Source organism: Larimichthys crocea, chromosome VIII (assembly GCF_000972845.2).
Source record: "Larimichthys crocea isolate SSNF chromosome VIII, L_crocea_2.0, whole genome shotgun sequence".
Lineage (NCBI taxonomy): Eukaryota > Metazoa > Chordata > Actinopteri > Sciaenidae > Larimichthys > Larimichthys crocea.
The window spans coordinates 20,817,651-20,845,399 of record NC_040018.1 but is presented as its reverse complement, the minus strand read 5'-3'; the positions used below and the strand labels follow the sequence as shown (position 1 = coordinate 20,845,399).

Sequence of the window (27,749 nt, the reverse complement as noted above, 5' to 3'; positions counted from 1 at the left end):
ATGTGAGCACAAAGCTGACAGGGATGTTTTGTCTTTGCTTATCATAACTGTTCTCCCAGAGGTCTGTGGGGAAGTGTCGGCGGCGAGAGTTTCCTCTCGGCTCACCTCACTAAGCAGAATGACACTCAACGGCGGGCCGCCACGGGTCAAAGAGCAAACACCTTCACTTGTCAGCCAGCTCTCTGACTGCACCTGTGGGTGGCCCCCAATATAGCTTCAATGCCATTGCCTATCTGTGCTTCACAGGCCTGGGTAATCAAAGTGAATGAAATCAAAGGTACAGAAAAGTCTCACTGCTATATATGAGCCCCGCTGCGACAGCTTTGTTAATAAAACCTGAAACCTTCTTAAACGTGTCTTTGTCATGGAACAAGGCCAGTGTCACAGATGGCTGGTTTGCTAAAATACATTTTAGCATTAATATTCATGTGTAGCTCAACACCAGGACATGAGTTTATTAATTAATGTACATGAATCAGAAAGCATCTGGCAGTCATCTATCTTTTTTTAAGACATTGAACAGTGCAGAGTATTTTATGATGATGTATTCAATTACCCAGTTCCCTCGTTGATATTTTGTCAAACTCTTTAGATGCACTCAGCAAGGATTCACATTGTTAATAACCTCTCTGAAATGTTAATGGATGGCCAGGTTCGGGATTTCTTTAAGAGTGACTGAGCTTGAGGAGTAGGCAGAGCAAATCCTTGAAGCCTCTGTATTTTCTGGCCATTGTTTTCCTGGGGTGTAAAGTCAATCGCATTTAATCCCTCACTTGTGCACAAGAGATCCCCTCAATCAAATCCAGATATTCGCTTTGCCCCCTGTAAGAGCTTCACTGCTGTAAATTCTCCTTGGCTCAATAGCAGTGGGTTGGTGGCAGTCAACCAGAGAGGCAGACAAATGTGTTTTTCCTTTACATATTTGGAGCTTCAGTCTTGCAATAAAAGCACAGTTATGTAGTTGTTTGCTACTTTCTTGCAAATTGCAATCACTTTTACTGGTTAATGATAATGGAGAAGGAGGACGAAACGGACAGGAGCGGTCTGGATGGCTTGGTCAGTCCTTTATGTGCAGCAGGATGCAGCTGCCAGATTGGTTGCAGTTAATGTTTTCTGATTTAATCCAGAGCTCTCTGCCTGCCTTGCACTGCCATTGTAATATGCCCGGAGGGCTCTTCCTGTAGTAAGTGGAACAGGAGCCTCCCTGGATTTACTGCAAGAAATATATTCCTCTCTTTCCCATAGGTTTAATCTCTTTAGTTCATGAACTAGAGAGAAAGACGATAACAGAGACTGGATCTGTCACTTGTTTCAAAGCTTTGTGCTTCTTCCTGCATGTGGAATCCTACTAGCTGAGGTGTTTTACAGTCAAGTCATTTTCAGTGTATTGTCTCATTAGAGAAAAATGGTTTGTAGCTTGAATCCAGCTGTTATGTTCTCAGCAGTATGCTCTGTTGTCCCCCTCACACATCTTTTTTAGCGGCACTAAACAGATGGTTGTGGTCAGTGCCGCTGCCGCTGCTGCCACATAACTGGCGAAACCCTGTTGAGTGTGGCAGACTTTCTAGATGTTTAATTGTTTCTTAAAATACTTTAGTAGTCAAAACTTTGGTGCAAGAACACATTCTTTGTACCTGCGTAGATGGTCTGGAAATTTCTCATTTCCTTCACCTTATAAAATGCATGAGTAAAAATGGGAAAATTAAAGAAGGGGTTGTAAAGACCAAGTAGACGAGGGGCAAAAAGTAAAAGGGAGGAAGTGCAGCATCTGGACAGGAACTCTGACATCCGGGGAGGGGGAGGTATGAAGTACATCAAGCGAGGGTGTGGTGGTTGACCTCTGACCTCAAAGGGAGGGTAGAGGTCAAATACGGAAGATAGACTGCAGCTGTGTTGCAACACGCAACCCCACTGTCATACCAATCACCGTAATTTACCTAGACAGAAGTGTCCCCACCCATTTTACCAAGCATGCCTTAACAGGAGCAGACAGAGAGAAAGAAAAGAGTAAGGATGGAAGGAAACATGTAAGGAAGGGTGGTTGGAAAGGAGAAAGAAATTAAAGAAGACTAAGGGAGGAAGGTCAACAAGGCTCCTATCTCCACACACAAAAGGCCTCATTCTTGGGAGCTAGCAAGGAGTCTCAATACACAACAGCAGTTTATCGAAGGCAGCGTGCCTTCAATTAAAGGGTTCTTCCCACAAGATTTACTCACCACCCCACCAGTACTTGACCCCCTCCTCCTCCCAATCACATTGAACCTCCTCTGGAGGCCCCCCTCCGCTTCTTTCATCATCTTCTGGAGCTATTTGTTCTTCTGCAGGGGAGGTAGGACATAATCATACCAGGATCTCGTAATACCAAGTCTTTTAACTGCTAGATCAAAGAGTGCGAGTTTGCCTAATGCGGGATTACGCTGAGATACAGGACCTGGCAGTCTCACCTCACTCCACCCCTCCACTTCCACCACCACCAGCGGGTAGCTCCATTAGGCTCAACGCATTGCTCATTTTTCCGCAAGAGCTCCCTTGGGCTAAGAGGCAATTATGCAGTAGTGTGGCATAATATTTCATTCTCTTCACATTGCATTACTCTATGGTGGTGCTGGCCACTAACAGCTTCATGCGGCCCAGGAGGAAGGGTGCACACTGCTAACAACTTCATATGAGTAGAGGGAGATTTGAGAGGGGAGGAATGAATGGAGGAAACAGGAGACGAGGAGAACTCTCAAGGGCATGATGCTTCATTAGGAGTCAGGTCTGTTTTATCTCCTTACATGCCGAATAAAAGGGTCTGTCTTAATTTAGGGTCAGGTGATGTTAAGCAGAAATGGGCGGAAAAACATATGCACTTCATTCATGATTCTGAACCTGATGTGCAACATTTATAAAGAGAAAGTCACAAGCGTCTAAAGCTTTAAATGTTTCCGTCTCTGCTATTCATGACTTTATATTTATAGAGTAGAAAATATGGACTCTTCAGCAATATGGAAACTGAACTACAGACACACCAGAGATTTAGAAATGTTCTCGGAGGTGCATGTACTGAGGATCTACGTCAAAGTACAAAAGATGTGGGTCCCTTTCTGCATTGTGTGAAGATTGCGTAAGGTGAAATGCCATTATACCCTCATTTCTTTTTACCCAACCACTATCACAGATAAAATCTCCACCTCACTGAAAGACAAGTAGCTTTTTGGTTCAATGATTTCTGGCACTGTAAGTCCTCTCTAGTACATCTTGAAGTACAACCTCTCGAAAGCAGCTACTGATGATTGGCACATGCTCCAAAGTAGCTGCTTTTGAGGTCGTACTTCAAGGAACTTAACAGAGTAGAAGGCTCTAAGAATATAAAAGTCATCAGTGTATTGTTTTGTTTGGGAGAAAAAAAACATTGATTTTAGGAAATGGAAAAGTAAATTTGCCTGCTGTTGGTATGAAAGAGAGGTAAAATATTGAGGGCAGTGTTCATCGTTTTGGAGGGGAAACATGGAAGGAACAAGGCGAGAAAGGAAATCTCTGCTTTCTCTTCTCCTGTGTTCTGACAGAGGAGGCATGTGCAGCCCCGAGCAAGGCTGTTCTGAACTGTTGTGTGATTTTGCTGTACTGTGGGAGGTTACAGTATGCGCTTATACAGGTGCTCAGCTTCCCAGATCCCCTGCTCTCCCCTTATTTCAACTTTCTCTTCTTGCTTCCTCCTTCTGTCATCAGTTTAGCAACAACTGTCACCGTCATTCACTACACGTAAGAGGCCCCTTCTTTACAACTCACACATCCTATCAACATGCAGAAGTTTTCTTCCTGACTATCACAGGTTGGGAATTTACACTTGAGATATAAGATGAGGGTAAGAGATTAAGTATCGAGCATACATTGACTGTACTGTATGTTACTAAGAGTCATGTGGACATGTGGACACACTGTCTGTAGTTTTAAGTCCTATGATCCATCGATAACTGTTGCTAGGTGGCAGTTCAGTTCAGTGGCATCCACTTACTGCATGAGAAACTTGCGGTCCCTGGTCACATTTGCTTTTTCTTTAAGGCAGCACAACAGTGGGCAACTTTTAGGAATCTTTTGTGGACAATTTGTTGCTTCAACACATGAACATACCAACGTGTTTTTTAGCAATTCAGCCGCTTTCTCATGTTAAGATATTAACACACTTTATGCTACAAACTGATGTCAGTGGCTGTAATTTCACTAATATAGTAACAAGGATGCTGAAACTGTAAATATGAGGCTGTGAATATTTTGTTTTCCAGTCAAATCAGTTTAAACCACACACCAATCACCACACATTTATCATACGCTATGCGAGAAATGCAAGTCAGGCTTTAGAAACTGTTTTGCTTTAGTGTAAGTACATCTGCAGTCATAAATCCTCATTTCTAACACGCTGAGACATTTTCATCTATAAAATTTTATTTCAGAAGCCTAGCATTAACGACCAGTCTTTCTCCCGATTTGCAGAAATACGATCTGGTGGACGAGGACCTAAAGAAGGATCGGTGAGGCAGCTGCCCCTGTACGACACACCGTATGAGCCAACTGAGAACGGCGGAGACTCGGACCCCGAGCGCTTGCGCTGCCCCAGAGAAAGCCGACTGCCCCAGGATGACGAGCGACCCCCTGAGGAGTATGACCAGCCCTGGGAGTGGAAGAAAGAGAGGATTTCCAAAGCTTTTGCAGGTACGTTATCGAGTGCACAGAGACATTAGATTGAACTTGCCATGAACACAGTATATAACACAAGGAGTAGCTAAAACAAATCAGTAAAATACTCACACACAAACACACAACCTCCCTCCCTGCTTTGCTCTTTGTTGTAGAGTCATTAAACAAGTATATTTGTTTTTAAAAACAAGTCCTTCAGCTGTTACATACTGTTAGTGCTAATGTCAGAAGCTCAGGCAGTAAGCATTTCTGTAAGGGTTGCTTTATTTAAATTTCAAGCGTTGAACACAATACAATTTAAAACTCTTTCTTTCCTGCTTAACTAACCCCGGTATATGTTTTTCCAGCTCTAACAAATTAGACTTTGGCTTCTCTCAGGTTTTGGGGGTTCTGCCACTGTTGCTGCTGCTTCACACTCTCTGTTAACACTCCTTTTTTCTGCCTCTGTTAATGCACCCGTTAAGTTCACTTGCAGGTGTCCAGTCTACTGTTTGCTGTTTTGATCCAACTGCTGCCTGTTTAAACTAAGATGATACCTATTCTGCTCTGGGGGGCATGATTGATTGTGCAGGTGCATGTAGGTGCAGGTAGTATGTTGTTTGAGAGCTTCAGCATGGCTAACACAGCCATAACATCAAACAGGGCTGTTCCTGGAGAGAATATGGCTTTGGAATATAAATATGCAACCCAAATTTTAAAAGAAAATGCCAAGCCTTTTAACTGATGTAAGAAAAGAAAATCAGCAACCCTTGACTCTATTTTTCATCGCCCCTTTTGTCTTTATATTTTTTTTCTTTTTCATCCTTGAACAGCTCTGCTTTGTTATGACTGCATTAGCTACGAGGGTTCTGTAAGTGGCACTGGATCAGGTCCCCACGGAGGAAAGGACTGCACCTCTAAATCTGTCACAGGTACCATTGGATATGGGGCTGGGGAGTGTCTCTTTTCTTTCTGTATGTTCATCTTAGACTTAGACTTTGATGCCTGAACCCTATGAGTTGCATTGAGTTATGCAATTTGTTATTTATTTCTTACTTAAATCCTCAGCAAGTTGAAAATTGAGGTTACAAGCATGCCTTTCAGGTTATTTGCACTTGCAAGACTTCCGTACTACTGCAAAATTTAATATGTGAGCCTTAAATCCTCAAACTCAAACCTCCCAGCGTGTTGAAAAAAGGTCACCCACTTACAGTAAAACGCTTTGCTTTGGAAGGTTCTTGATTCAAATGACATTATCAGGATGCTACTAGTGTGATTGCCTAGTGCTTTAAGGCGCAGCATCTGTAGAAATGCTCTTTGACTCAGCCTTTCGTTTGGACACATGACTGTAACAAGTGCAATAAAGCCACAAACACTGCTTGATGCTCAGAAGAAGGGACAAAGGGTGATTGGTGGTTGGAGTGAGTTAATCTGTGTTGATTCCTTCACCCCTAGGGCTGCTGTGGAAAGAGAGTAATTAACACGGAAAAATACTTTATTTCCTTCTATGGAGATATACTGTCCACAAACCTAAAAGTTTTATGATGAAGATATGCATGGCCCAAAAGCACATTGTGGGAAAAGTTTGTCATTTGTTTTTGTTCACCTAGAATACTAATTGAACTTCATAGAAGTGATTGCAATCTCACAGAGAAGATAATGAGGAAACAATGGACATTTTCTTCATTATGAATTGATCAAATTCTTCTCTATTTTTTTATGCTTGGTTCTTTTTATATTCCTCTATTGTGTTTATCCTTTAATTTCCCTCCAGTTTGCTTTGGAAACACTGTATTACATTTGCATGGCATTTCAATAAAACAAAATTGATTAGAAACCGAGAAGATGAGAGAAATATAATCCCAGATGGTGCTCTGCTGTTGACTGCTGTTAAATATGGATTCACACGGGACTTGGTTAGAGATGGAGGCAATCCACAAGATTTTGCGTGGTAAAAGAAAAGTGCATTCTAAAAGACAGTTCACATGCATTTGCAGTTAAAAAATGTGTGTCGAAATAGTGTAAGAGTTTCTAAAACTTACATAATGATTCAGAAACATACTTATTTGTGGTTCTCCTAAATATATTTGTGGGATTTTTAACCCTTTTCATCACAGTCAGCTGATTTTGATGGTTATGAACAAGGTTCTGGTTTGATAGAGTTCAACCAATTTAGTTTTCTGCATAGACTCTACTACTCTAGGTAGTCCACAAAATGTTCGGTTTAACTTGATTTAGTCATCCCATAAAAAGCGCCACACAGGGTCATTGTCCTGATGGAACATTTACATTTTCATTTACATGAAACCATACAAGCTCTGCTGTATGTATATTTCGAATTTTGCTTTTAACTACAACTAATGTATAAAAAGACAAACAAGTTTTCTTTTGTTTGTTAATTTGTTTCCCAATCAAATAAAACAGTTAATAGAGTATCAAAACCTTTAAACCATTATATATTATTCATATCATATTCCTGACACTGAAACATGTCTTATACAAAATCCTTAAGCCACTTTCATAGTCAGCACATAATAGAACAAGTCCGAGGTCACTATGGCATCAGTGAAATTATTTCAATATAAGGATATTTTCTGATTCTCAGCTGTTATCCCAATATTGAAATTAATCTAATTTTAATGTATGAAGTTTAAAGTTTAAATTGCCTCTGATAACATACAAATTTATGTTAATGTTGAAATTATTAAGCTAATAGAGAAGGTGAGTCGTAGAGTGTAAAGAGATAGAAAGTGCTGAACTGGACTTCATGTTTAAGCGTGTGTTAAGTCCCTCATGTGACATTACAGGGTAGCAAGCTCATGAATCTTATTTGTGGAAGAAGAAAAAGACGATCAGGGGAGTATTTAGTGCATTCCTGCAGGTAATGGGCGTTCCACTCTGTACAAGACTACGTTATATCTTGACCCTAACCCTTGAAGATAGTATCACTTACCCAAAATGGATGAATGGATTGTTTCAAGACTTCTGTATGTAATAAATTAAATTTTTAAATGAGTTTATTTCACATTGTGGCCACAATTCTCACAGGCTTAAACTCTATGTACTGTATGTACATACAGATCATGTGTCTGTCTAATCCTTTATCATCATCAAAATGTTTCCTGTTTGCTTCTGTGTATTTTAGGCACTAAAGTCTTCATACTAGTCACACTGTTCTGCCTCTGCCAGTGATTAGTTACATAAGGGATGCTGCATTCTTAATCACTTTCCTTCTCTCCCTCATTATTTTTTTGTCAAGCAGCACTCAGAAGTGTTTGTCTAGGATGCTATTTACTAACACATGCCTCTTTTAACTCCCCCTTTTACAGACAGCGTCCCTCTTTTGATGATGATTAATTTAATTTCCAATGTACGTCAAAGTGTTGGCTGGGAACTGGATAGATAAGTCTTTCAAAGAGGAAAGCTGCAGCTCCAAAAAAGTACTTTGATTTATTACACCTCTTCATTCTGTGTTATGTTTGATTCGGGCAGAAATAATTCCCCACTATTTGGAAGGAGAAAAAAAAAGGAAGACTGATGAGAAAGACATCCCTGGGACAAGCCTTGTCAACACAGGCTTGTTTCTTTTGCAGGTGTCAGTGCAGCCTGGCCTTGGATCCTGACATCAAGGGGCTTAGAGAAAGTTTCCCACCTTTCAAGGCTTGAGCGTATGTGCCAGCACCCACTGCTCTGATCTTTGCAACGAGCTTAGCTACAATGTCATGAAATTATACACTATTTAAGTATTTAAGTCCACTTGTGAGCCAATTCTTCAGGACTGTCAGCAATCCCACTTTACCAACCATCCCTATTTCATCCCTCCTGGCATATTTTAAGAGTCAACTTAGAGCCTATTGTCAGATACTGCCAGGTTACCCTGATTTGGTCCTGGATTTCCCCATGTTAAACATCTACTTGAACTATCAGGTACAAACTGGCAAACTGGTCAGCTGTTTTGCAACACAAGTATCGATTCATTTTGATCCAGTCAATTTTCTAATGGCAGGAAACCTTGAAAATCTTTAATATCATATTTCTCATATTGGCAGTATTGAATTGTCTTGCATGCATACTCAAAGTCAGGGTTGCTTGGGGTTTATGAAATTTTAGACTGGTGTCAAAAGGTCATAGGCTTACTGTAAGTTAGAGCTTGAGATGTCTGGACATGTTAGCTCAAGTAGTTGTTGGAATCCAGGTTGGGATTGAATTTCATGGCTGGTTCAGAGTCTCATTTTATATTTTACTTTCTGTAGCTGAATCTGTAACCAGATATTTTTGGTTTCTCAAACTGAGGCCATGTGGGTTTGGTTGTAACAGCATTATCAGAGGTACATTTTCTAAACTTTTTTTTAGTTTCTTCAGGAAAAGCAATAAAATATGTGCGGTAACAAGCTTTATGCAAATTTGCTTTGGTCCAAAGTGTCATTTTGAGGCTAAACACCAAGGGGGCAATGTCAAAACGAATCAAAGCTGTGTATCAGTGTGTAAATATAAGAAGAACTAAAATGTATTTAAAGAAAAGTTCCATATTTTTCTAAGCCTGGGTCTCATTTTTATAGACAAATGGTCAAAGAAGATGTAAACATACATAAACTACCCATTTGGAAGTGAAACCAAAGGCAAATGTTTTATTTCCTGAACTGTCCATTGTAATATATTTTGCAAAACTACTTCATGATTTAAGATTGGCCTAGATTGGCAGTGGATGCGTTATTATAACATGTTATTATATTGTTTTACAATATGCTGTGTACCTTTTCATTACAGTTTATTCCCTGTTAAGAGTTGTAGATAACATGGTTGAAATTTTTAACAACCTGTGTGAATGTCTCACTGCTCATGTTGTTTGCTCCACTGGGTTTCATTGTGGTGATGTTGCCGTGTCCCCAGATGTCTGCAGTTAAGTTACTGTAGTATGTAAAAAAAATCGTCACTATTTCAGGCATCACACAAGCACCTCTGTGGGCAGACGTCCTGTTTTAAACTCAGTCTAACTACAGCGCCATGTGTTGTTAGATTTTTAGAGATCTTCTAGAGATTTTTAGATGATACTGTTCACCATTTGGATTTCTGAGGCACTTTTCTGCACTCATCAAAATCTTCACAGTTTATATCCCAGCAATTATGTGGGAAATGAAAGTGTATATAAACAAAGTATTAACAGATAATGAAAAAAGATGCACAACCTTACTAAACCATGGAGTGGGTGTGGGGAAAAAAAGAGGTGGTGGGATTAAATAAGTACTAGTGCTGCCTACGCCCTCCCACTATGGTATAACATGATAATGCAATCTGCATAAAAGACTATTTGTCTTCATTAATGATAGGGGATGGAGAGCAGACTAATGCTCCCTGCTACAACCTTTTTTCTGCTGTCCCCATCGCTGCCTGCATGCCCGCCTCTTCACATCACTTGGTCTGGTGTTATTATTCACTGTTGGGCTATCTCCTGACAGGTATGCAATGGAATGTAAATTCTCTGCCTTGTTAGAGTGTTGGGAGGCTGTGTACTTGTGGTTTGGTTAATCACTCATCCTCGCTGCCCCCCCTTCACCACAGCCTCCTTCCTACTTCCCTTCTGGCTGCTGAGTAGGTGATGGATGAGCCTAAAGGTGAAGAGTGAGGAAGACACATTAGAATTTGACCGTATGACGAAGCCTGCATGTGAGGGCAAGAGAAAGCGTGCTCATATGTCCATCAGTTAAAGCCTGTGTCCTTTGACTCTGCATATGGCACGCTCACTCACACACCCAGACATGGACACGCCGCCATCGGAAATCTGAGCCTCATCACAGCAGGAATGGAATCAAGAGCCATTGTTACTTAATCTCCTTGCCCTCTGTTACCTGCTACTAACTCCTTTCGCCTGGCTCCTGGCCAGCGGGGTACCATGCATTTAACGCGGGAGATAAGAGAAGGCGCTGTCGCTTGCTCCCTCAAGTCTTGAGGAGCTTTATGGTTTTTTAATGAATCTTCATGGGCTTAACGACCCAGAAATCTGAGGCTCAAGTCTAATGTCCTAAAATAAATAATTGATTCAGTTACAGTCCTGCACTGGTTATTTGCACTGGGGGGTCGAAGCCAGCTGTTTTGGCGAGTGCAATGGTTCTGTTTCTCTCTTCTCCGTTGATTCAGTTTCCCCCCGCGCTGACTGTCACTCCTGAGCTCTGTCTCGTCCTCCTGGCCTCTGCTGCAGCACCCTGCTGATAACCTTCCTGACAGCCCTCTTTCATGAGCCTCAAATGTGTCCTGCCGTCTTTCACTGTGCGCCGCCACAGGTCTTATCTTCACTCACACACATTGGCCACACACAACAGCACTGTAAACTCCCACACAAAGTATCGAAGCAGCTCTCCCCTACCCGGGAAGCTCCAGCCACTGCTAACGCGTTTCTTCCTCCCCTCTCACTGATAGAAGAGCAGGGAAAAAGACCTTGCTGTCATCTCATCTCCATCACCTATTTTCTGTGCCACTTTCATTTTTAATGCAAACACACAGACTTTCAAAACAGATCTGGGCTTTAAAAGAGAGACGGACCATATAATGTGCCGGATAGAGTATGCAGAGAATTATGAGGTGGCATTTCAGTAACGATTTGGGTGTCGATGGAGCAAACACGTCTTCAAGAAGAAGGCTGGTTTTGTGTTCCAAGCTCTTCTGCTCATAATGTGCGGCATAAATATTGCAATCTTCCAGCTTGTTTTGAATATGCATGCAATTAGCCAACCAAATTAAGCAGAACTAAATTAAATGGTGTTAGTGGAAACAAGCATAGCTGGTGATTTATGGTGCTGCACTGTTTACAGTGATGAAGTGCCATGGGCTAATGAAAAGCCTGGGTAAACAAATACCTGGCGTTAAAAATAGATCTGCTCCTGGAAGAACAAAGGGACAGTAAACACTGATAAAAAAGGGACCCTATGTCCATTGTTCAAGTAGTCTTGGGTTCTTTTGATGCACTGTACTGTCAGCATAGCTGTGAAACAAACAATTAATCAGCTGCAGAGTTTACAACACTCAAGCTTTCTGAATGGCCACCCCAGGCTGGTGCTCATCTGGCGGTCTCCAGACCACATGACATCCAGCCAACATCACATATTTCTAAAGCAAGTGGGATTTGTAATGGACGCATGGTACTGTTTGTACATTTTCCTTTTTCAAAGTCCAAACATGGCCGGTTTTGTGTAGTTAAGTTGAGTGACAGGTGCTTTGCTGATCTTTAATAGCGTCTATTCCTATGTCAACAGAAAGTGTACAGGATCTGGATCAGATTGAGGATTATGCAGATGAGAGATGGCATATTGATCCAAATGTGGTCAGATTAGAGGACAAAGATGTCGTAATCTTTGGAAGTATTTACACGTCTTCAGAAATAGCCCTCTTTCATTTGGCTCTGCGTGATTTCTGTTTTGCTGCCAATAATAATTAAAATCAGAACCTCCAATTTGTATTTAAAGATTTCATTGCAGGGAGTGTAATATTCACATTTTCGACCTGATATTCACCTAGAGTCTCTAAAACACTTAACCTGTTGTTCACACACAGTCCCATCTACAGAGCTGTCAAATTTTGTGTCAGCCAGTATAAATGTGAGCACGTTTATTTAGCACTGTGTGTGTACAGAGGGCAGTGCGATGGGGGCAGAAATGTGAAACTGTCTGTGGCAGTGTCATAAGAGTTGATGTGTAAATCAGCTCTAGCATGTGAAGGCAACTGCTGTTGTCACCTTAGTACTGAATTTGAATTTGTTACTGAAGAATGCTACAAGGTGTAAAGATGTACTCATCCATGCAGCAACATGGCTCGATGATTATTCAAGAGGACCTTGGGACAGAACTTTTGAATATGTTAGGAGGTGACAGAGATTTTACTTACCCAGAGTTTGGAGGAAAAAAAAAAAAAAGACACCTGGCTATTGAGTCAGTTTACCTCAATTTTCACAGTGCTAAATGCCATTATTCAGCTGTGCAACCAAGCGAATCTGAGCCACACTCGCCCCAAATCGTCTCCTCACCCTCACAGCGAGGCTGCAGAGTGCAGGCAGCCTTCTGCTCCCCAAACAATTACACGCTAATCTGCAATGTGAAATGAGTATTAGGCTTTTAATCTCATAGGAAAATAGTCCCGTACTTCACCCCAAAGTAGTGGAAGTTATATTATCTCCCAGAGTTTCTGACCTTCGTTCTCTATTCCCCACCCTCCAGCCCTACTGGTCCACCACCCTTGCACCTCTCACATCAGGATAGACGGCAAGCAGCTCCTCCTCCCAGCCACCTTTTTCTAGATTAGCCCCCTGACACTGCAGGCCCAGCTTTTTAATTGCTTGTCGGATTGAATATTCTCCAGTTTCCCCCTTCATCTAGCTTGCAGATATTGCTTCTCATTAGCATGTCTGTACCACCACCGCTGCAATTCCTTGGGTGGAAGACAGACAAGTCCATAACATTATGCTCATCCTCCCACTGAAAACCAGCCCGTGTACCAGCCAACACAAGACAAGACACACTGACATTGACTTATGAAAAATGGTGAGCCCTTAACTGAAAAGTACAAATGTTTTCTGTATTTTCTACAACTAGATACTTATGCAGTGATAGAAAGGCTAGACAGAAATAAGTTTGCAGATTTAAAAACATATTTTAAAGGAAGTCTTCTAAATTGTATTGACATGTCCCAAAGTGGCCCTGTATTCAATATCTGCTGGCTGATTTTCATCTGCCAATCTGTTGCTATTCTCCTTTGTGCCCACTTCCTCCTGAGTCAAATAAGGCCATCATCACACTTACGTGACTGATGTGACTGATGATGTGCAGTATAGCTGTCACATTGATGATTTCAGAGCACTTTGATCGATATAAGTGTATTTTGTCACTAAAGGCTTTTTGCCAATTTCAGTTCATCTCAGTCTCATTCATCAACATAAGATGTAATTTATTAAAAAAGGTGACCTTTTGGACTTACTAAATAAATTATAATTGTTTAGTATTATAAGTAATACTAAAGTAATTAGTAATTATACATAATTATACTAAAATAAAATTATGTTTAATCTCATCTTGCTACTTTTCTTGCTATTTTATTGTAAGTTTGAACATATTTTTCTATTCAGTTTTGTTTCTTTGTTCTTGGCTTCTTTTATGGCTAAACCTGCATGATTTTATCCTTTAGTAAAAAGAAATGGAAATGTTGTACATAACTCTTATTGCTTTGAGACTCTGCAGTCTTTACTAGCTTTCTCTTAGATGACAAAAAAAACCTTCCCTTCACCATTCAATTTATTAAGTATCCACAGCTATTTAACAAGTGGCCCTTGCTCTGTGACAAATATGCTTTTAGAAGGGTGCTCGATTTACCCTGGTAATATCCTGCCTGGACATGAGGCATACATTATTTAAGGGGCAAAGCCCAGGGAGTGTCCACTGCCAGGATGCATTGCTCTGAGCTACATTCATTCAGTGAAGGATATTGTCCATATTGTTGTTTATCTTAATATAGAGGCTTAATGTCTCTCTCTCAGACTCGAAGCATAAGGAATATAAGCAGTGTGTGTTGATGTACTGTATCAGTGGCTATCTGTGGCTGAGCCCTAGGTACCTTAATATATTATAGTCTTCACTGTGAAGGCACAGTGTTGTATTATTTGGGTTCACCTCTTTAGTAAAGCCTGTTTCACAGAATGCTATGTACTACTTCTTGTAAAAGTAGGAACTGAGGACTTTGACTTTTCAGTTTGGGTACAAGTCTGGATTGAGAAGCCAGAGGGCCCAACATTTCAAGTAGGGTTGGGGTTCGATAACATTTAAGCCTCCAGATTTGCTTACTGAGTCTGAATCCTTCCAAATCCCTTATCAAAATTGAGCTTTTAATGTTTCTAGATAACCTTTGAACACTAGCCCTTAGATCTGAAGAATTTTAATCAACCTTGAAGCAAATACAAAATGGCACATGCTATCAGAACCAATCCTACTTTCTGGTTAACTAACTTCACTTCTTTTTCAGTCCTGTTGCATTCCTTTCCTTTTCTAGTCCACAGCTACTGCTGATTCTTGGATCACAAATAAACCACACCCTGCTCTTATCTGTTTTCTTTTCTTACGTCTTCTTCCTTTTCTCTTTTTTCCCCTGTGTTCTGTCATTACTTCTCCTTCCGCACTCCCTTTGTCGATGTCCATTTATACCTCTCGTTTCTGTCCTCTCCTTCCCTCCATCTCTCCTCTGGTGGCTTGGGCGACACTTGCAGTAGAGATTAAAGTGATCAAGGACCTACCGTGGCCCCCTCCTGTCGGGCAGCTCAACACCAGCCCTCCCGTGGTGGAGGAGCTGGAGTCTCCCACCCAGACACCTCAGCCGTCGCCAGGACAGACAGGCTGTGACCAGCACCACCATGGTGGGTGTTGGTGTTCACATTGTCCAACGTCAATCCCATCAATTCCCTCCCCCTCTTCCATCCGTCAGTCCATTAATCCATCATCCATCTGTCCATTCATCAACGTGCTTATAATGTGGTTATATATCTGTCTTTCTGATTTTATAAAGGAACAGTATGAGTGATGAAGAGTGTGGATGCGCTCACTAAAACAGCATTAAGTGTGATGTGTTGCATATCTGTACTTTTACCTTTTTAGTGGAATTCTAACCAAGCATACATGGCTACAAAAGACATTATATGTGGCTCGCAACGAATATCACCAATAATCTTCCTGATTAAAATGTTTTTCTGTATACGAAGTGTATCCGCTTACACTTAACTGGTCAATGATGACTTACTGAAAGACTTCACATCTTTTTAGAAGCACTGTATTATATGACTTTAGGTATTAGCTTAGTAATGACTGCACTTTTCCATCTGGATTACATGTGGCAGAAAATCACTAATTCGTGTGCAGGTTTTAGGGCTGAAGGCTCATTAGTTTTAATTGTGCTGAACTGCCTTCTGCATGCGTAATTGCCATTCGCCGTGACCCCCATTTCCTCTTGTCAACATACTCATGACAGTCCCAGATGTCCCTCTAGTTCTCTGTTCTCTACAAGTGGCTTACACGGATTGAAAGATCTAACTAATTTAAGGTGATTTCAGTTCTTCACTCGAGTCTCTTCACCTCAGGTTTAGCCATGTTTACCATCTTATCAATTAGTAATTCATCTATTTTCAACCAATAGAGCTGTTAGTTGATTTTTGAAGCCCCTCCACGGACTACGCTCTCTGCTGCAGCTACCCAGAGAAAAGATGGACATTACAGCAGAACTAATGCCAGGAATGGGATTTCCCCTGGCAGATTGGGAAGACTTAGAGTGAGACCATGTAAGAGGACACCGCTGCGTGCTGCAGGCGAGGACAGGGCAAGGAGTTGATTTATGTCCATAAATCCATGGGAAAGGTTCTGGTTCCCTCCGTGATGTGAGTGGGTTTAAGATTGGCATCCAGCTGTAAAGCGATCCTCGCTCTGTCTAAGCCAGTATGGCCCCACTCTACATCTTTGGGGTCAAAGGTGACTGTGGCAGACATGGGGGGTGATGGCCTCTATGACCCCTGTGAATACAGTTACAATGCACTCTCTTGACCTCACACTACAGGCAGACCCACAGTCACACACCAAGACATTAGTCATCTGTTATACACAGGATTGCTTACTCCAGATCAGCTCAGCGAGGGTGAAGAGCGAAGTCTCTGTATGTGTTTGTAAAGGCTTTTGTGGTTTATTCTAATATAGACTAGGAAAAAACAATATCCATTACAGTTCAGGGGAATCTGCCATATCCGTCCAACCTAATTATCAACATGTAAATGTGGTTTGACAGGGTAGATATTACATCTACATATAAATGGAGGGCACATTTTGTCTGAGTATAATGAAGAGCTTTTCGCCTTTGTTTTTTGACATGAATTAATTATCCACACTCTGAAGTGCTTCTTTTACCTTCTCCTTCCTCCAATCAAACAAGGCTTCAAAAATAATAAAGTAATTAAAAGATATCCATATTTAGTTTTAAATAGATTCACTAGCTGACACGTTTAGGGGTCATTCCTTTGTCTTGGAAAACCTAATTAGAGTTTTATTTGGGGATTTATATAAAAGAAGAAAGCATATTCCTAGATGGTGGAATCTCTGAAAATATATTATTGAAAGCCGTCCAACAAATATTTTATTACCCGATGCACATCGTTTTTAAAGCAATCAGTTCCCAGGGTATCAGAACACACTGGGCGCTCCTTTCAATGTGCAATTCATTCTAATGAAATGCAGACCTGTTAATCATTTCACACGTCCTAGCTGGAAAACTTAATTTTCACCTCACAGTGCCGTGGTCGATGGCACACTTCGCCCCTCAGACTCGTCATCCTTTTCGATAGGAGCACCGTTAGTAAATGACAATTAATTAGCCAGCTTAATTACAGAAATTTGCTCAGGAGTGTGTGCAGAGGGGGGAGCGGAGTAGTCAGGTTGTTCTCATCTCTGCGACTATCTTTATTTTAACTGCATTTTTGATGTTTTCACTTTATGTTATTGTGGTCTTAACATCCTGGAAAAGTTTAGTTTCATTTTATAGTCTTTCCTTATTTAGGCTGCATTTTTGTGCCAGCTATAAGTCTCTCTCTCCCTCTTCTTATGGCATTATTTTGTCTTGTACTGGGCTGTGCAATACTACATAGCGGCACTTTATGTATGTTGTGGATTGGTTGCAGTATAATCATGGAAATGTCATTCTAACCTCTGTGTTTATTTATGTCCTAACCAATGAGCTTCCTCTCTCATACCCTCTCCCTCCTCAACGTCCTCTGTGCTCTCTGAAGGTAGCTATGTGTCTGAAAGGGGGGCAGGTCTTTCAGCCATCAGTCACCATCTGACTGACAGTTCAATCTGATACACAGATTCCATTTGCTGTGCTTTACAAGCAACAATACTGATAACACACACAGATGCCCCTGTGCATTCAAGTATGTGTCTTTGTGCGTATGTGTAGGCACGTGTATGTGTGTTTGTGTGTGTGTTCACCGTCTCTTCTCTCTTAAGCTGCCTCTCAGAGCTTTTGTTCTCCTCTAGGCCAATCCTCTCGTCAGTCTCCTGTCAGCCATGTCTCAGACTGTGTGCTCCAGAGAATTAAAGAGGAATGAGCCTGGCTCTCTCCCATTGATATTCAGCCCTAAAATATAATTCTTCAATAGTAGTTGAAGCTAGTGTTGTGTGAGATGGCAGACAATCAAAGAAGGCATGGATCCATTCACTGTTGAGCAAATAAAACGATAGCTTTTTGTTTAGTTTGGAGGCTCTCTCTTCTTGTGGAACTATGCGCTCAGCCTGTGAAAAAGGTCTCAGCTCTGACAGGAAAGGTTGATGGGGTGATATCCACTAAGAATAGCCACTCAACCCTTTCTAGGCGGTGGAGGGAAAAGGGTTTAATCAAGGTCAAATAAAGCACTCATTGTGTTGGATCTGAGGAAGAGTAAGAATTAGCGTGGGTGCTGAACAAATGAAGAAAATGTGAAGAGCTGAAGTCAGGCGGATGGCGGATACACTCAGAGACAGACTGTGTGTAAAAACTACGGTAGCAACATTGGTCCTTGTGCCACACTAACAGATACTTTTTTCACCCTGTTTCGATCACTGGTGGACTGAAAAAAAAATCACATAGTGTCCAAAGACATTTTTTCTCTACTTTGTCTGTGGACATATAATGTAAAAGGGTAAAGTTTAACAATTTTGTTACAGGATCAGACAACAGTGACTGATAGCCCGGCACTGGAACCATCAGAAACAGTGGAGATAACAGATCAAAGCTGTTACTGCTCTGTCTGTTCTGTTTTTTTTTTTTGGACCACTAGACAAGCAGACATTCCTCCACAGTCTATTTTCCACTATCTTTTTCTGTCCTTGACAAACAAACACACAGAGAAAAAGTCAGTGAGACTTATGAGACAGGACTGGAGTGCATGAGCTGGAAAGATCAAAAGAAAAGGTCAGAGGGAGAAAAAACAGGAAGAGTCGGACGTATGCAAAGGAGAAGAGAGAAATTGAAAGCGAAGGAGGGAGAGAGAGCAATTGGCTGCGTCTTCATGTTGTGATCTGTCAGCGCTGACAGGGATGAGAGGAGCAAACATGCATCTCCCTTGTCCCCTTGGTCAGTTTCCATGGAAACGCTATTTCTCACCCTTACACATATATTGTATGTTCATCCTACTTGCGCTGTATTCCCAGCAGTCAGCATGTGGTTCAAATGGACTGTATGAAAAGGAAGAGTACTAATAATGTCTTACATGTGGACTTGAAACAATGAAACACAGGGACTGTCTTCAGACCCTGAAGAAGTGAAGCTACAGCTCATAGTCTTCCACGGGTCTGAGGTTAGAGCCACAGTTTACCCAGCCGTCATGCAACAGTACAATTTGGCTGTCATTTTTTGACTCAGCCATGGCCCTATAACGAACAAAAGTGCAGAGGCCAATATAACAACGGTGGTTGTCATTTGGAATAATCATTTCCATAGAGTTTATGTTTAGGGAAATGCATCAGTGAGCACAAGGCCAGCGAGTTCAACCTGGACTTGAGGGGAGGTGAAGAGGAGCCCCTGGTGGTCAGAGCTGAAACAGCAGCACTGTGTCTCAGTGTTCTTACAAGTATTACATCAAAATGTACTTAAAGTGCTGGCTGATGCGTCGACAAGTATGACATAACTAGTACTGATCTAGCATTTTACTGCTAATTTTAACCACTCCATATGCAGTTAGGTAGTGTAATCATGTGGTTCACAACCTAAGGGTGGAGCCCAAGCCAGAGGGTCATCAGATGAATCAGAGGGGTGAGATAATTCATGGGGTAGAAAAAAAGAAGTAAGTTCTGTTGCACAAACTTCTGTTCATTTTTTAGCTTTGTCTTGAAAAATATTACATAATATTGCAAATTCTGTAACAAGGCCCTCCACGGCCCCAAAACCTGTAATAACTAAGATGTTTTGTAGAGTTGAAAAGCACTGGTTTGATTATCACAGTTTTTGGCGTTTTATATATATATTTTTAGGATAAAAAAATATTTTTCGCTGAAATGTAATGGAGTTGACAAGTATCACAAAATTAAAAAACAATCTTAAAACCCCAACTGAAAAAAAACAAGTCATGTACAGGTTTTCTGTCTTGGTACAAGTTTGTGATATGATTGGTCCAGTCAAAGCACGTAGCTCGCTTCTGATTTTTAATTATTCCTAATATATATGACAGGATATCAACAATTATGTTAAAAAATAAATGTATTGTCACATGTACAGTGTCTACAGAAGGCCATGCATCTTCCCGTTTTGCTCCACTTAAGGGTGTCCACAAGCTCAATGAAATTTGTTGACATGCTGTTGTCTCGTGTAGCCTAAATTGATTGATTGATACTGTCAGCTCTTCCACTCAGTCTGGTGCCGAAACACTTGGCAAGCTCACAAAGTGTAAAGTGTAATGCAACCCTCTGACTGGAATTCAGAGTCTAGACAGATGTAGATCCATTGACATGTTGTGAAGATCACAGTCTGTCTGTACAGTGCCTGCCATGTTCAGCCCCAGTAATTAAACACTCGACACGAGAGTGGCCATTAGTTAATCCAGTGGCTGTGAGCTTCATACTACATTAACTCCTTCCGTCAAAGCTCTGATGCGTCGATCTAAAACCTTTAAGCAGCCAACAATCTCCAGCTAAAGCTTGTCATATAGGTGACATATGTTTTTTTTTTTTTTTTTTTTTAGAAGCGTATCGAGGTCTTTTCAAAGCCATGTGTGCTGTGACATCAATTATAGTGATGGATGACAGAGGGAAAATGGCTAAAACACACAAAGAGATAACCTCACCGCTACTCCAACATCCAATGTATCATTCTTTTGGCCTCCACAACTCTCTGGGAGAAGTAGGAGTTTACTTTCATTTGTCCTCGCGTTAGCTTTTGTAAATAATGGCAAATGTTTTTCTGTGTGCCGATTGGCTGTGAATTCAGCTCAGTGACCTTCCGCCAGTCATGTCATGAGCGCAGGTCACCTCCATCCCCGCACACACCATCAAACACTTCCCTGTGAGGTTGCCAAGGCAGCTTATCATATCCACAGTTGACTCTGAGAGTTTTGGAAAGTCAGCTTAATGGTTAACATGCAGTGCCTGTGCATGCGTGGGATTTGTGGGCGTATATGTGTACATGACTTTTACAAGTGCTCTTGTTTGAGTGGTTTGTATGTATGTGTATTTTCTCTCACTGGAATGTGTACAGAGTGTGAAAGGATTGATTTATGCCTCCACTCTGTGTACATGTCCTTCAGTTGGATGAGTTACACAAAGTGACACTGCGTGTGTGTGTGTGTGTGTAAAAGCACAACCTGTTCTGTTTCTGTTCTCACTCACCTCATTGCTCTGTAGATACATTTAACAGCAATTTACGCCATAACTTTTTCAAATGTCTATTTCCTGTTCAGCACACCAGCATTTCCAAGTGGCCTTAACTTGAAGTCTAGTCAAGTACATGTACTGTACAGGACTGTGTTGTGTTAGAGCTGTGAGTGGTCTCACTGTTTTTAAAATGCACGTCTTTCACCAGTCTAAAATGTTTCAGCGTTTGTATTTTCTTCCATTACAGTCCAGTTTGATGGCATAGAAAAGTCTCGAATGTCGCCTACTAAGGAGGGGAAAACACGGCCGCTGCAGCGACACTCCAGTGGCTGTCTGGTCAATACCAAAATGACTTCACTGGATCACTGCAGCTCCTCTCTTGGGGAGCGTATTGACCCCACCATGCCCCTGGAAAGCCAATTGTGAGTCAGCTCTTCTGTATTTTATTTCAAATGCACCACAATCACCCTTTCGTGTTCATGAGAGGGTTTGAACCTTATTGTTCATTTTCTTTGTTCTTTTTTTTCCCTTTGTTCTTCTCCTTCCTCATTCTTGCTGCCTATTGTTCTCTATAGCTGGTACCATGGAGCCATCAGCCGAACAGATGCCGAGTCTCTGCTCAGGCTCTGTAAGGAGGCCAGTTACCTGGTGAGAAACAGCGAGACCAGCAAGAATGACTACTCCCTCTCCCTTAAGTAAGAACAACACTCTCATTCCTAAATAACAAGACACAAACTGTATTATCAAAAACAGTAGTGCACATGACAGCTGGGTGATTTAGCCTGCTGAAGTGTCAGAGAGAGGAAATCAAGTGTCTGTAAACGTCAGCCAAGTACATTTTTCTGTGATTTGTATACAGAACAAGTGTCAAGGCAAACACACACGCACACCAAAGAAGTGTAGCAGCTACTCATGCACACTGGTGGAGAACACATAGTGGACAAACATCTTGCTTACAGGGGTTCTTCTATACCTGCGCCTCAATAGTCTGCTGACTCTGCTTTTATGATATGGTAATAAGTTCACCTTTCAGACCTCTATCTCCCACCTACATCCTGCCGGTCCCTTGTCCTCCACCTCCGCCTGGTAACCCCGCTGACACTGCCGGCTCCATGATATGCTGATGTGCCCACAACTTGGTTAATGGTGCCCTTCATCAGTGTCCTCCTGATCCCTGCTGTGTCCAGCAGAGGGTTCAAAAGGGGCAACTCTGATTGGTTTAGTCTAGTCTGACATTTGGTAGAGGTTATTTTAACTTGTGAGCCCGCAATGCGGTCTCATCTGATTCTTTTGACAGGACGGTGCAGCTTTGGTGGGTTTGGTTTAATGGTTTTCAGGTGTAAGTACCAGATGCCATAGCAGCAGTGTCAATCATAACCAGATATTTGTAGCCCTCTGAAAATCTTTGTTGACAAATGGTCTGTTCACATTTTCTTTATATACAGTCCGTTTTACATTTCAAGCAGGCTCAACCATATGACATTTAGAGAAATCTTTTCAACTTCATGACAACCTTCAGATGAAATGAAACTGTAATATGCCAAGAGACACTGATTAGCCTTTGTTATTACAGCAGAGCTCATCTTGCTGGAGGCTTATATATTCTTGGCAGGGAAACATAATGCTTTTCACTGCTCCAATTCTCTTCATGCTACTGTAGCTGACTGCCCGTATAACTTCCTGTCTCAGTGACTGATCATCTACTTATGCTTGTGTGACTGCTTCTTTTTCTGCCTCACTGATAGACACAAAACACTGACTTGCTAACTAGACCCATATCTCCAATGTAGAGGGAACAAAAGGTTTTTAGCTATTGATAATAGGGCCAATAATAGTATTTTTTGTGAAGTTGGAGAGAATTAATCCATCAATCTCTCTATTATGGTGAACAGGAGATTTCTTAAAGCTGAGGGTTTGACCTCCCAAAATGAAATTCCTGGTTGATAGATGGATAATTGAATGAATAAAGTTTTGGGGGAAGAAGATCAGGAAGGAGCTGAAACCTATTTCTGTTTTACAGAATAAACATAACCAAAGCAAGGGCAGTGCATTTCATCTTGAGTAAAAGTTTTATTATATTTCTGTGGTGAAAAAAATGTTCTGGTTCAGTAATGGCCTTGCCAAGCATCCATGTAGTTACACTGATTCACATCCCACAGCAGTCCAGATGACCCTCGATAATGAGCTGCACTATTAGAGCAGATGATACGGGGAGTTAAGTTAGTCAGGTGTTTTACTGATGGGAAAGGAAGAGGGAAGCTTTACCTATGATGATTATTGTCCACATTATTTATGCTGATTAATTTGTAATTAATCACATGACATATGACACCCAGAGAAAAAAGAAGAAAGGAGAAAAGAAATAATAAAATCAAGAATGGGTTTCGGTATAACAAAGTTGTTTAATCTCTGTGACTCAGTGGGTCTCTTTGTCAAGTGGATGGCTCCAGGGCCGACCTCAAGCTTTTTGGGGCCCTAATCGTGACGGGAATTAGAGATGCCCCGGTGGCCCTAAGCAGACACTTCATTACTTTTGCCTTGGGCAATCCTCAGAGTTGATAGGGTTGGCATTGTTGAGGGTAAAAGTCAAAGTAATAGAGAAAGGAGCCACTAAGTGTGCCAAAGCTTCTCATGGGGCTACATGGAGAAAAAAGTTTATAGTATAAAAGTATGGAAGTGGAAGTACATCACAGAGGTGACTGTCAGTCATGTTGGACCTCTTGTTCTATGTCGTAAAAGAAAATTTGCTCGTGTGTATGTATGCCGAGCCAAATAAACTGAGCATCTGTAGAACTGACAGTGAGAGACTTATCATCACATTTAATTTCAGTAAGCTCTGACTGCACATCCTCATGTACTCCTTCCACATCGACAGAAAAAGAGTTTGAGAACACGTTCATCCCTCTTAGTGGCAGCAAAATCCTGAAAGCGATGGCTTAATTCTGTGATCAGTCATGTGAGCACGGTCGCATTTTTCTCCATTTTCAGAGAAACGTTGGCATTTGGAAATCTGGAGATAATTTCCCACAGAGTTACTGTCGCTGATTTGCTTCTGAAAGTGTCAAAGCTTCACAACAGATTAATTTATGTCTTCTTACATTTGCATACCCCATATTTTCCTTGCAAGCATTTCTTCAATGTCTTCAGATGGCCAACAAGATTAACTAAAATGCGAGGTCTCCCAGCCACTCAAAGTCACTCAGTGCAACAAGGCTGTGACCTTTTTCTTTCAAAACCGGTCAATTTCAGATCTCAGGGGATAGAATCGCTCCAGAGCTGTCCTACAATGAACCGAGTGCAGATCAGATTGGTAGATTACATTCTCGTATTGCGTGTCTATTCCCATTAGGAAAGCCCTGAAAGTCCTGGTGGTTAAGAACTCTTGATCGAATGAGCTTATTAGTTTTCACCACGGTACTCTTCACATCACCCAACAGGGAGAGTGTTTCCTGTGACTAATATTCCCATATGGTGATTGTGACACAGCAAGAAACACATTTTAATATAGTCAGTAATTTTCATTTTAAAATAACTCACGGGACGCATAAATTAAGGTGTCAGGCTCTATTGTAGGGAGTAACAGGTAAATGTCGCATTAAAACTAACACTACAGTATTCCTGCACACAAATTCAGGGGAAGAACCTGCTGAAGGAGAAAGTTGGCAAAAACATTACCATAGAGAATGTTTCTTGAAGCTTTGTGCTTCTGTGCGTGCAGACACACGGACAGTATATTTATGTGAGTCAGCTTCTGTCAGAATGTCATATCTTGTGCTTTTGGCATCAATCAGATCAAGCTGAGAAAACAGTCAGCAGGCTGATTCATAGGAATGGCAGGTGCCACCACACTGCAGGCAGGGTTAACTCTTGAGTTCAGCTTGCTAACTCGAGCCCATCTCCTCTACAGCGAGTGCATATGAGTGGAAACCCAAGGTGAATACTCCATGTCTGAGGTTGCTGAAAAATGTATAAGGCCATGAGGTGGCAAGTATGCGTGTATTGCATTATTGATAAAGACAGACGTCGCTGGGACCTCAGGCCTCAAGAGTACTCTTGCCTGACGGAAAGCATTTTCTGTCTGTTTTGCCCTCCTAACCCTATTTTCTGTTCACCTTCCCCTCACCCCTTATTTTCTCTCTGTGGAGAGAAACCCTTTTAGATGTTTGAAACATATTAAACTCTTCACAAGTCTCTGAGAGAACAGTATCAACCTGTTTCTCACTTTACAGGAGAACCATGCACAACATATTTCCTCTGACTGAGCAGAAAATTTGTTAATGAAAGAAGAGATTGGATAGATTTTTAAAAAAATGTTTTATGCCAGAACACAAACGAGGAGAAACGAAATAGCCAGTTGACAGAACAACTGAAAACGCTGTGCACCTGCAATCTAACTCCAAAGACACCTATTTTTTTTATGGTTTCTTTTTGATTGAACAATACAAATGTCTAGATCACAAAAAGGTAAACAGAATCGGACTTTTTGCAACTTATTCAGATGACAGATTTTGTTTCTAAACTTCCTCGCATCCTTTTTTCATCAAACGTTCATCACAGAACGGTAGGGCTCATCCATGGTAGACTCATTCGGTTTGGGCTCACATGAAATAATGGGCATGAACAGGATATCTGATGCCAAGTAATGCTTAAAAAGGTCATCGGTGCTGCCAAGGATCATTATCTTTTGTCGGATTACTTTGCCTTTTTCTGGTGCCACAGACTCATAACACTGAGAGCATCATTCATGAAGCAATCCAATATGTTGGAGGTGAAGATAAGCCGTGATTGCTGTCAGGCTGTTCCTGCTGTGAGGACTACAGGGTTGAAATCAAAGTCATAAACCTCAATAAACAGGACAGGAGACCTCCCTAGTGAGATTAATCCTGATTAAACAATTGAAGCTCATAAACACAGGGATATGATAACACCACCAAGGCATGTCTTCTAAAAAAATATCCCCATATTCATTTTTATCAGCAGCCCTGCCGTATTGCTCTGTTGTCCTGGTTTCTGTCTCTGCAGGACTGTAACATGATAAGCAGCCCTGAACACTGACTGGAAAATCAGTAGGGAATCTAAAAATGATGCTATTGATGTGTTTGCCTTTTAAGTGTGGCTCTGTGTAACCTAACGCCCCGTCTCCCAGAGCTCTGCATGAAGATTCATCAGATGCACTTTGCAGGGAGGATTTTTTTTTTTTTTTAAATGAGCTCTCCTGGCACCACTTGCAGAATGGCTGAACTATAGATACCTGTGGCAAGGGAAATTTGTCCTGCTCTCCTCAAATCATGATGAACTTGTTAATGACAGGCTCAAATATCGAGGCCAGAGGCACAGTAATGGAGAGCCCTGATAGCTGTGTTTAATTCAGTTTTATAGATCGGCAAGCCAGCAGCTTTATGTGAGCTTTTTTTTAAAATACTCTGAAATATTCTCCATATTCTGCCGTACACGGTACATGAAAATATAAAACTTCATTGATTGTTTTATTTGATTTTGTAATGCTACATTGAAAAGACAAGAACAAAAAAGATTGGTCAAGTGTTGAAATAAAGCATACCGCCACAAGACAGAATCACCATTTAGAGGTTTAAATGTATTCTTCTTCTAGATAGATGTCCCTAAATTGAACCCTGCATATTCTTAGCTGTTTTTTATACCACTTCAGGGTTATCTCTGTGCTGGTTTCTCTCTGTACATCAGGGAGAGAACACATCCGCAGGCTTTACACATGAAATTACGAGATAAGTAACAAATGGACTTTAAGGTGCCTTAAGCCCAGTTCTTGCTCCTGTTCATCACAGATAATGGGCATATCCACAATGATGTGCATATATTTACAGTGGGAATATATTCAGTGATCTCAGGAATATGAATTCTGACTGCTTAGGTGCACTTTCTGTCTGCCTGACTATTCATGAAGCCATAAAATAATCAGTTATAGAAACCAACAACACAGAAAAGTGGAGCTTATGATAAACCTCATCAACACTCTTGACCACCGTGTTTTCGCTTCATTATCCAAACAGTGTGCTCTGTTTTGTTAATTGCAAAATAATATCTTTGCTACTGAACACCTTGTACGCTTATCCTGCATGTGCACACTCCTTGCGAGACGCCTATTCCAGACCGTCGTTTGACACAGACAGAATGCATAGCGCAGATAACGCTAACTGGCCCCATGAGTCAATGGGTCTGCAGCTCTCATGCTTACCTGATGTGTTGGCTGCTTGTCACAGAACGACAAATTGTAATCTTTTTTTAAATTTTTTTTTTATTGCGGTGTAATGGAAAACCTAAACTCTTATCCTGCATTTCAGCAACAGGGGTTACATTTTAGACTAGGGAAATATAATAACATACAATTTAAAGTAGAATAGGTGGTAGTTTAGTGAGCCGGAAAGAACTGGTGCACATTATGTCGACGACAGGCCATAATGCCCACTCGCAGCAAGTAAGTGTGTACTATTTGAGCCTTCAGTAATCATGACTTGCTAGAAGCATTAGCTGCTGATTGAAAAAGCTATTATGCTAATGTTTGACAAATTATCAGAATAGTATATTTACAGCAGGATGTGGGGTCATTAGTTCCTTGCTTAGTTTTGCTTCACTTAAGTCCAAAATAGTAATTTTCTATTTTAAAGCAGAAGATTACTGGCAAGCTGTAAAATGTATTGATCGAAGGCTCCTAGGAACACGCAGGGAGCTTTTAATTTGCTCTGCATTTATTGCTGTAGCTTAAGT

The 27,749-nt window shown here is 41.2% G+C and overlaps 1 protein-coding gene across 6 annotated transcripts in view; it reads left to right on the top strand.

Annotated features, from left to right (window-relative positions):
* The window catches only part of shf (Src homology 2 domain containing F), a 96,254-nt gene that overhangs the window by 64,067 nt on the left and 4,438 nt on the right, over positions 1-27,749 (top strand). Inside the window, exons 3-7 of one of the 6 annotated variants that reach the window (XM_019278883.2) lie at positions 4,474-4,692; positions 5,490-5,588; positions 14,900-15,043; positions 21,253-21,427; positions 21,581-21,700. In XM_019278883.2, coding sequence (XP_019134428.1) covers positions 4,474-4,692; positions 5,490-5,588; positions 14,900-15,043; positions 21,253-21,427; positions 21,581-21,700 — 757 coding nt within the window. Of the gene's footprint in view, positions 1-4,473; positions 4,693-5,489; positions 5,589-14,896; positions 15,044-21,252; positions 21,428-21,580; positions 21,701-27,749 lie in introns of all 6 variants that reach the window. The other 5 variants (XM_019278882.2, XM_019278884.2, XM_010744371.3 and 2 more) reach the window with 5 other exon arrangements.